Raw genomic sequence first — 10,890 nt, forward strand, 5'->3', positions numbered from 1 at the left:
TATTTATACACTTTACTGGCAAATAATCATACATACTGCTTAGGATTCAGAATAAAAAACGATTATTTGAAATCGAAATCTTTTAAAAATTTTTAAAGTTTTAATTGTTACAGTACAAAGTCAATCGATTTTAATGCATTTTTGCATACTAAAAGTATTAATTTCTTAAAATAAATAAATAAAATAAATAAAAACTGCTCCCAAACTTTTCAATTGTAGTGTACATCTTAATAATAATAATAATTATTATTTATTTTTTTTACCCCAACTGTTTATTCTAACCTCACTACATACTACATTTTTGTCAGATTTATAACTTCCGTTAGACACTTTACTGGAAAACAAACATAAATCCTTTCAAGAAAGAATTGAAAAAACAAGGGAAATGCCATTTCTGCACACACTTTACCTCCAAGAGGGGTTCCAAAACAGCATCCAACCCCCACAGCACAGCCCACTGTGAGGATGTCTGTATAACAGTATGGGCTCTACTGACACAGAGGCAGACAAAAAGAGTGAAGCAGACACAGTTGAGGGTACAGGTGGAGGAAGATGGGAAATAATTCTTCAAGAAAAAGTAAATAAGTAAATAAAATTATAGAAGCTAATGAAACAATGAAGCTACACACCAATGGCCTGAGGAGCGACCAGGTGGCAGAAGAGGGAGGCAAACAGGATGAGCACCATGGGATAGAAGACCCAGACCAGGTACTGCAGTGGGATATTTCCCCCCAACTCCCCATAAAACCACTTATAGGCTGAGAGACACGGAGAAGGACAGGAAGTGATGGAGCACACGAGGTAGAGAAGAGAAAGACAGCAAAGAAGACAAAAGCAAGCAGTATGTAGAAGTTTTAGAAATGAGAAGTGGGAAAAACATAGAAAACAGACAAAAGAATAGGACATATAACACTAGGCAAAATAGAAGAGGGATTTTCAAATGTTTTGATACATGGACCCCCAAATCTCTCTCTCTCTGTCTCTCTCTCTCTCTCTCTCTCTCTCTCTATATATATATATATACACACACACACACTCTTTTCACATACATAAATTATCTTTCAAGAAAGAATTGAAAAAACAAGGGAAATGCCATTTCTGCACACACTTTACCTCCAAGAGGGGTTCCAAAACAGCATCCAACCCCCACAGCACAGCCCACTGTGAGGATGTCTGTATAACAGTATGGGCTCTACTGACACAGAGGCAGACAAAAAGAGTGAAGCAGACACAGTTGAGGGTACAGGTGGAGGAAGATGGGAAATAATTCTTGGTAATATAAATGCCCTGGATGGTATATCAGTGCTGTCCTCAAAAATAATATGTAATAATAAAAAAAAGCTGTCCTGCTCCTGGATGATAAATGAGCATTCAGCATTTTATGAATGGAGATGCCAAATGTGCATTGCAGGATCTCCATGCACTTCTGCTTACCTGATAGACTCCAGAGAAGAAAGACATAAACCTGCTTAGCACAGCTGCACAGATACTGGCTATGTGAACAAAGGGACCCTAATGCATAAAAACAACACAGTTTAAAGGTTAGCATCAGATGGGGCTGAGGCCAGTTTAGGTGACCTTAACTGGGACTTGTACTCACCAAATCACAGTGCATTTTGTATCATGCAAAATGGAAAATTGAGGCCCCTGTGTATGTTACATGAGACTGCAAAATCAAATGTGCCTCACCTCTTTGCCAACCGGCATACCGCTGCCCAGGCCAGCAGTGAGTCCCACCACCTTCGCAATAAATGCCTTGAGTGTCAAATACTCCTTCAGCACAACACCTCGGAGTATGGTTTTCAGCTCTGGAATACCAGAGCCTGAGGGGAAATAAGAGTCAGAGGAGGAAAGAAAAGAGACAAAACAATCAAATGGCTTGGAAAAAGAAGGAATGTGAAAGGTCTGTAAATAAAGTTACAACTAATCACATTATAATCTGTGGCATTGTACTGAACCCAAATCATTTGAAAGTGTCAGTTTTATAGGATAAAATAAAAGAATAGCTTCCTGTAACCTGCATAATTACCACAGGTTGGCAATCAATGGGCTGAATAGCAGATGAACCAGCAGGTGGCGTTGTTGAGTAGTAAACCGTGCGCAGGCAGAAGTTACAGTAGTTGAAGAAAATACTATTTTTATGTGGCTGATATACTGTATATTAACTACAAGTGGCACAGAATACAGAAAGTGCACTTTTAAGAGACAAACACAGGGTGTGTAGACACCTTGATAAAAAAAATGAGATTATACAAAGAGGCATGGTCCAAAATTAACTCACCAAGCATTTAATATCAGTAAAGAACTGAGTTCGGCTTTCAAACACAGCCAGAAAATAGCTAAATGATCCCTTTTTCATAAGGACAAAGCTATATTTTTAATGAAAGTATGCAAAATATATTCTAACGAGCAACAAAAAACATATTCTCAATTCACTTCTAGCAGGTGAAGCAAAAAGATAATCTCAGATAATCTCATATATATATATATATATATATATATATATATATTATGTGTATGTATATAATAAATCTGCAAAAATGTCAACAATTCTGTGTTTTTCTGTCAATATGGGGTGCTGTGTGTACATTAATGAGGAAAAAAAATTAACTTAAATGATTTTAGCAAATGGCTGCAATATAACAAAGAGTGAAAAATTTAAGGGGGTCTGAATACTTTCCGTACCCACTGTATACTAACTAAATACAACATATGCAAAATTAACCAACAGAAGAATAAGTAAAAGGACAAGCAGATGGTATTCTGGGGAGTGTAGTACCTTGTAGACTCTTGGCACTAGCATAGTCCATGGTCCAGCTAACTAATGCCATGGTAATACCCAACAACACCAGAAAGATCCAGTCTCCTCCCAATTTCGAGACGAGGAACTTCTGTACTCGAGCCACACAGTCTGGGAAAACATCACAATCCCTATCAGACTCCAAACTTCACATTTATTTCCTACCGACTTTTGCAAGGCTCATTGTTGTTGACCTCTGCACTTGGAGTAGGATCGGCGTTTCTTGAAGGAGGACGTGTGGCCCTGCTCCTCCTCCTGTCTGTCATGAATGCTGCCTATGTCCCGCTCCACATGGTGGCGACTTCTGCTCTGACTGCGCCCATGGTGACTGTAATGGTGGTGCCCGTGGTGGTGATGTCCATGTCCATGTTTTTTCCGCTGTCTCTCCATCAGAAGGCGAGTGGCCTCTCTCCTCTGGGACCCACCAGGGTGCTCCCTGTACTCTCCATATAGCTGAGCACAGAAGAAAATCACAGGTTTTTGTTACCCAAGAGATCAGATAAATAGCTAACACATTTATCTGAAGCAATTTACAGGTACAATCCCCATGGAACAACTTTTAAAATAACAAAAGAAATTACAACTTAACATAAACAACCAAATATTATAATAGTTAACTACAAAAAAAAATCTAATAAATGTTACATATTCACAATATAAATAAAAAACTATTTAGTATTTAATGATACTAAAATAACAGTTACCAGGTCAGATTATTTCCCACTACAACACACCACCTTATCTTGTGCAGATATGCAAGACAACTGCTGTTATACTTTCAAATTTGTCAGAACGAAGTCCATTTGAAAACAATTTGTATATTTTATGAAAATATCTAATACTGAATAGTCACATTTGTTGCAATAAGATACCAGAAAACCTTTCTAGATGCATTACTTTGGAATATTACAACAGTATTTCAGGAGGTCAAAAGTCAATAAAAGTTGAAGTATTGTTTCATCCAAATGAGCAGAATAAATGCTTTCCTTTGGTATATTATTATTATTATTATTATTATTACTCCTACTACTATTATTATTAGCATTATTGTTATGACTATTATTATTTTATTATATTTGACATTTTATTTTATTAGTCATATCATATTTTAGAATTTATTTTTACATTTTATTATTCATTAACATTCAAGAAGTCATTGTTTTCTGCTGTCACTTGTTCTTCAGATTAACCATGTTAAAATACAAGGCATTTTACTCATTCTGTTTGACCAAATATTCAAAAAAAGTGCTTTTGATATCACTTTTAATATTCCTCACTAGTGTGTTCACATAATAAATTGTTACAGAAACGTCTCCAAAAAAAAAAAAAAAAGTAAAAACATCGCCCTCATTTTCACCCGAGAGGTGACAGAGGAGAGGGAGTCCAAAAATAGAGGAAAATCTTCTCGACATGCTTCGAGTAAGACCACCGGCGGAAGAGCAGTAGTCTACATTTAGATTTATAACCATCCGGATAAGACCCAGACATCTGGAAAATACATTCCCTGTGTCTTCATCCCCACTTACTTTCTCTAACACACACCCACCCCCCAGTAGTTTGACCTGAAACAAAAAGCGTTTCTTTCTTATATTAAATGAGATAGATGTTTCATTTAAATCTGCAAATCTCATGAATTACTCTATAAACAATTTGTCAGATTTCCTAATGATAGGGAGAGTAAATGGGATCGGGACATGATTTTAAGCCTACCCTGTGTGTCTGCCAGCATAACCATAGTGGCATGACTAATTTATTTACAAGCATTTAACCTTCTGTTAAGAATATGAAACAACCTTTATGCACTGCATCAGAGTGATCAACTACAACTTGTTGAAATATTGACTTATGGACTTACAGATGCTGGGAAATGGGAAATTTTCGGGGCAAAATTTCAGCAGTTCTAACGTTATTGTCTTTTTATGATGAACCATTATTATTGTATCACTTTGTAAATATTATATGGGCAACACATTAAAACATAAAAATTAAAAAGAAAATTAAACAAACAAATAACCTCATGAATTTGTTTTGCATTAAACTGTCAAAAATGTTACATTGTTACAAAAAATCAATTTCAAAAAAATACTTTTACATTTTTACAAAAAATAATCTATTTCAAATAACTGCTGGTCTTTTTGTTCATCAAAGAATCCCCGCATCATGGTTTCCTAAAAAATATTAAGCAGCACAACTGTTCACTGTAATAAAAAAAAAAAATCGGTGACATTTATGGTAAAATACCAGCAGCTGTGGTTGCCAGAACTTCACCGTAAAAAATATGGTAGCAACATTTTAGGTTTTACAGACTTAACTTAAATTCACAATAAAATACCGTATTTCATTAACTGACGTAATGTTAATAAACCAACATAATGAAGTGTTAATATTCGTTTTGGACCAAAAACTGGTGGTGATGAGAAAGTCACATGATGAACCAAAGCTCATCACAAACAGCATTTCTACGAGCTGAGGAGGGCAATACTTATATATAGAAGGTTCAATTTACAGTTTTTCACTATAAATTATACAATGACTTTTTCTTTTTCACTTCCAAAAACCGTATTTTTTAACAGTATTTTACTGTAAAATTACATTAAATGTAATTACATTTATTCACCGAATATAGTATGGAAACTTACTGTTAACCAGTTAACAGGTTTTTACTGTAGCATTTTTACAGTCTTTTACTGTTAAAATCACAATCATTTTTACAGTGTTTTAACGTTGATAATAATCTCAGTTTTGCATAGAAACACACTATGAGAAATGTTTCTTGAGTACAAAATATTGAGTATAGCATATTAAAAGAGAAAAATTTAATATTAAAATAAAAAACAAAAAATTCTAATATCACTTTACAATAGTACTGTTTTACTGCATATTTGATTAAATTAATGCAGTATGTATTACAAACTTTATAATTGCAGTATAAACTATTATGGTATACACAGCTATAAATGTATATTTTTATCTTACTTAAAACCATTTTTCTTTGGCTTAGGCCTATTATTTTACAGCGAATATTAAACGTATATCTATATGTGTTACTATTTGCAGTTTTATTGCATTTAGGCGCTCACTTTCACCTTTGGAATGGGCCCATGTAGATGACAGGTTTATCATGTAGCTCTCTTCCTCATAACACATCTCACTCTCATTCCATGCGTCTATCCAGTTACTTTCACCCGTTCCCACAGTACATGTAATCCCTTGCTTTCTCCATATATCACCCCCTCCTCTCTTCTCATATCGTACCAGTCTGCTCCTACACCTAGGGTCTTCTACACCCCCCGCAGACCCCCTCCGTCCGCCATAGATTGGAACTACCCCCTTTCTACCCAGGGCCTGTAATACTAGCCGCTAGGCTAATAATAGCTTCGGTGTGACCCACTGTTCACAGCCACGCTTCCCCACACACCTCTGTGTGGATCTTTCTATCTTCCAATTTGTTCATCTGTCTTTCAAGGACTCCCAAGGAAAGTTGGAAACCTATAATCAGGTGACACTGTCATGCTAACTAGCACTAGACAGCTAACAACAAATGTGGCGCCGAGGCAAAGTGTGCAGTTCATACATGCATGTACGTTGAGCACAACCAAAAATGTTGTCATTTTAATATAAAAAAATACTAAGAGCACATCTACAAATAAGTAATTCTGATCAGAAAATGCTAATGTGCTCAAGCTAAAGCGTGTTGGAAAGAGTTTTTGATGGTATGCTGCTGTGCTTTAGGTCATGCTGATGGCTGTATGGGAAGGCTATCGAGGCAATTGTCATGGTGTTGTCATGTGATGTTATGCAAAGTCATATGTAATTCTGTTGAAGGGCTTCTAAAATAGATGTTCTTACCATGCTGGGATGACCACACTTGTCAACATATCCCAATATGCCTGGCGTTTCTGTCGAGGCTCTTTCATTTGGTAACTTTGCTAAATGTACACTTCGTACAAAGTAGAAGTAAAGTAAAAAAAAATATAAAAATAAAATAAATAAATAAAATGACTGACCTCATAGGTGAATCGCACAGTGTTGTTAGTGTTAACTAAATCTATAACTATTAAAAATAATTTTTTGGTAACTGAAAAAAAAAACTGAAATAAAATAAAATCTTAATTAGAAATTTTGCATTGGCAACTAACTGAAATGAATAATTTTAATGTGAAGAACTGAAATGACTAAAATAAAACCGAAATAAAAATAGAATTAAAGCTAAATACAATAAAAACTATAAAGCACATAACGGAATTACTAAAACTTAAATATGAGACAAATTCATTTTTTGACTTTTTTTTTTTGTCGAGATTCAGGTTGACAACATAACAGTGAATTATCAAAAATGCAACCAATAATATCACAAAAACTCTAAAATAACTAAACCACTGTAAAGTACAACAGCTAAAGCCAAAGCCCTGTTTGCAACAAAAATTGTTAAGAAACAGCTTGAGGTTGCCAAGTTTTTAATGTTTGCCAGTTGTTGGTTGCCAGTAGCCATTTCTAGTATCCAACTATATCACATGACTCATAAAACTCTACAATGCCACTGGTTATCGCTGCATGGAATATCTGCTCATTGTCATAAAGCTGAACTCCTACAAATCAAGACATCAAACAAAAATGAATTTCTAAATGTCTTTTAGTTGTTTTCTTGCGGCAAATCACTGGAAGATTGAGGTATTCTGTAGGTGACCCATAACCCAAAATGTGCTTATTGATCAAACATTTACACGTTTTCTCTTGTTCAATCAATGTTACATACTGTTCTATAAATCACAGTGACAAGACTGGCAAAAGATGACCTCAGCTGATGACATAAGAAAGCAATACTACATTGTTTATAGTATACTCTAACCAAGATGTATCATCGCTATTTCAAACACTCAATGGTTCAACCTCATTCTTCTCCCCTTCAGTTAAAGCAGCAATCACAGCAGATGTTCTGGAGCTCAAGGGACGTAAAGATCGTAATAACATTTCACAATATTACTGTTTTGTTGAGCAAAAGGGACTTCCTTCAAAAACCCTAAAAAATTATACCGACCCCAAACTTTTGAACAGTAGTGTATGAAATTTGGTTGATTCTTCAGTTAGTCTTTTGATTTTGAATGTTAGAAAATGAGTTTTCTATGTGTATTATACTGTATAACTAACTTTAGTTTGTCAACTTTTTTAAAAAGTTGTTAGAAAAAGTGCAAAATACACTTTCCCTTATTTGCACAGTATTTAAAAGTCAAGCTCAAAACAGAAATTAAGAAAAGGCGATTTAAAAAGACTTTAAATATATTTATTAAATGATTATTAATCTCTGCTTGATTATGAATGAACACATTTTTTTGAACAGCCATTCTAATTGAAGAATCACTCATTTTTAATTAGAGTCAGTACGGACTGGGCCTTTTCTCTTAAAAAAGTTGCACTGCAAACTTATACAAATAAACTAAAATAATAGTACAGACCTCTTCAGGAGCCTATACGTAAATGAGAGATGGAGTAAAAGGGAGAAAAAATGACAGGAGGAAAATGACTAACTCCTGTTGCACTTTCCCGTGAGTTCTGCAGCCCAGCGCTCAACACGGTGACTCAGTCGGTACAAATATACACATCATGCAAAGATTGTGCAACATCTTTCAGCCCATATGATTTCAAACGACAGAAGAAAAGCAATTCACAACAGACTAAAGAGTAACCAGACAGAAGAAAGAGCAGAAGAAAGGGCGAGGGAGATAGAGAGAGAGCAGGAGAGAGACAGGGACTGACCACGGTCTGCTGGTATCTCAGAGCCTTCCTTGTGCAACATCTTTCAGCCCATATGATTTCAAACGACAGAAGAAAAGCAATTCACAACAGACTAAAGAGTAACCAGACAGAAGAAAGAGCAGAAGAAAGGGCGAGGGAGATAGAGAGAGAGCAGGAGAGAGACAGGGACTGACCACGGTCTGCTGGTATCTCAGAGCCTTCCTTTGCGACGCATCTGCGGCCATTGACACACTGTCACTGACCCAAAAATAAACCGCCTGTCTGTCTTAGCATTCTCACCCTGGGGTGGCACGGACTGAGGGAGAGAGGGCACATGCAAGTTCTCTTGCTCTCTTTCCTGGCTTTACGCATGCACAGCCATCTCTCTCTCACACACCTTTTCATGTGGTGCAACACAGCAGTCCAGTTGCCTGACTAAGCCGTGTGTGTCCGTTTATGTGGACGTGCCTGTGCCTGGGACACATACATGTGTTTATGCATGTGTGTGAGAGTTACAAAGAGAGTGTAGATGCCAAACTAAACCCATCTGGCCCTTCATGAGTGGGGCCGGTTTGTTTAATAGTGGCCAATCCTGTCGCCCCTGGCAACAAACTAAGACTTTGATCACCTGTTCATTTGGAAAGGGGCACAGTGAGGGTTTGAGCGGCCGAGGGAACTCCCCGTCCTCCATGAAACATGATGAGGGCAGCACAGGGAGGACCAAATTGGCCAGTGTCATCTCTGATTCGCCCTTTTCATGACCAACAGAATGTTAAACAATACACTTAATGACACACGGAGACAGTTTTAGCATTATATAAACACATTCTGGATAACAGTGAAAAAAAAAAAACCTAGGATAAGCAGAATTTTAGCATTACATCACTTGCTCACCAATAGAGCCTCTACAGTGAATGGGTGCCGTCAGAATGAGAGTCCAAACAGCTGATAAAAACATCACAATAATCCACAGGTTAGTCCATCCAGTCCATCAATTAACATCTTGTGAAGTCAAAAGTTGCATTTTTGTAAGAAACAAATCCATCATTAAGACGTATTTAATGAAATTACGTGTCCTTTATCCATAATATTGCTTCCTCCAATGAAAAAGTCATTTTGTCTGAATCAGGAGAGAAATATGCACAGATCAAGCACCATTTACAAGCTAAAATGGTTCTAAAAATATATGTTGGTGGATTTTGAAGTGAGAGGACAACAGGGGATAAACTTTTTCACTGGAGGAATTGTTGGGCTGAAGTGACTATTTAAAGTTAAAACACTTTGGATTTGTTTCTAAAAACATGCCGTTTTTTTGCTTCACAAGACGTGTGGATTACTTGTGGATTATTGTTATATTTTTATCAGCTGTTTGGACTCTCATTCTGACGGCACCCATTCACTGCAGAGGATCCTTTGGTGAGCAATAAAGAATAAAAAGATAAAGAAGCAATCTTGCACGTATTATCCAAAACAATTAGATGCTAACAGTTCTATGAAGATTATTTTCTCCAAATCTGTTCTTATGAAAAAACAACTCATCTTGGATGGCCTGAAGTTGAGTAAATTTGAATCAAATTCTCAGTTTTGAGTGAACTATTCCTTTAAGATGTATTCACATACAGGTAGAATTGAATGCAAATATTTTATTAAACCTTCCATGGCAAACATATGATACGTTATTATATTAACATATGACAACTGAGCCAGTCTTTATCATTAACTGTCTGTGGTACAGTGATGCATGGCAGAAACTCAGGTGAAGGCGGAGCTTAAAGAAACAGCTGTAGGATGTGGGTGTGGCAGCAAGAATGCAGGTAGATGACAGACAGCAAAAACAAAGAGCACTTGTAGAATACGAAGAGATGGGACCAAGAAGTTGATACTTTGAGAATAAAATACAGCAAAAACACCAGTTTTATAAACAGCGAATAGAAACAAAACAGCCTCTGACAAAAGAAGATGACCAAGTTTGGAAAATGAGAAACAGTTCCATCATTCTTCACACACAGAGAAGATGACATGTAAGTTCATTAACATGCTAACCATATACATTTATATGCACAGATTATTTTACATTATACTGCTGTGTGTGTGTGTGTGTTTGTGTGTATATATATATATATATATATATATATACATACACACACACACACACATATATATATGTGTATATATGTATATATAAACAGCATATATAGATATATTTAATTATTATTTATATATAAATAAACAACATTAAAACCTGAAACTTGATGGGCACATTTTCACTGGCTAAATTCTAGTTAAATCAAAATTTGATAAATCAAGAAGTTGGTATTTACATTATACTGAGCTCACATTGACTCCTGCGTGTGGTG

General features: G+C 36.0%; 1 protein-coding gene across 1 annotated transcript in view; it reads right to left on the bottom strand.

Annotated features, from left to right (window-relative positions):
* Window positions 1-8,782, bottom strand: part of LOC107724116 (chloride channel protein 1-like) — a 20,900-nt gene extending 12,118 nt beyond the window's left edge. Inside the window, exons 1-6 of the mRNA XM_016532911.1 lie at window positions 8,728-8,782; window positions 2,995-3,253; window positions 2,780-2,911; window positions 1,690-1,823; window positions 1,435-1,512; window positions 1,114-1,192 (exon numbers count right to left, since the gene is read on the bottom strand). Coding sequence (XP_016388397.1) covers window positions 1,114-1,192; window positions 1,435-1,512; window positions 1,690-1,823; window positions 2,780-2,911; window positions 2,995-3,253; window positions 8,728-8,778 — 733 coding nt within the window. The 5' untranslated portion in view covers window positions 8,779-8,782. The remainder of the gene's footprint in view (window positions 1-1,113; window positions 1,193-1,434; window positions 1,513-1,689; window positions 1,824-2,779; window positions 2,912-2,994; window positions 3,254-8,727) is intronic.
* Between the last annotated feature and the right edge of the window lie 2,108 nt (window positions 8,783-10,890).

Source organism: Sinocyclocheilus rhinocerous, unplaced genomic scaffold (assembly GCF_001515625.1).
Source record: "Sinocyclocheilus rhinocerous isolate Xijiao unplaced genomic scaffold, SAMN03320098_v1.1 scaffold335, whole genome shotgun sequence".
NCBI lineage: Eukaryota > Metazoa > Chordata > Actinopteri > Cypriniformes > Cyprinidae > Sinocyclocheilus > Sinocyclocheilus rhinocerous.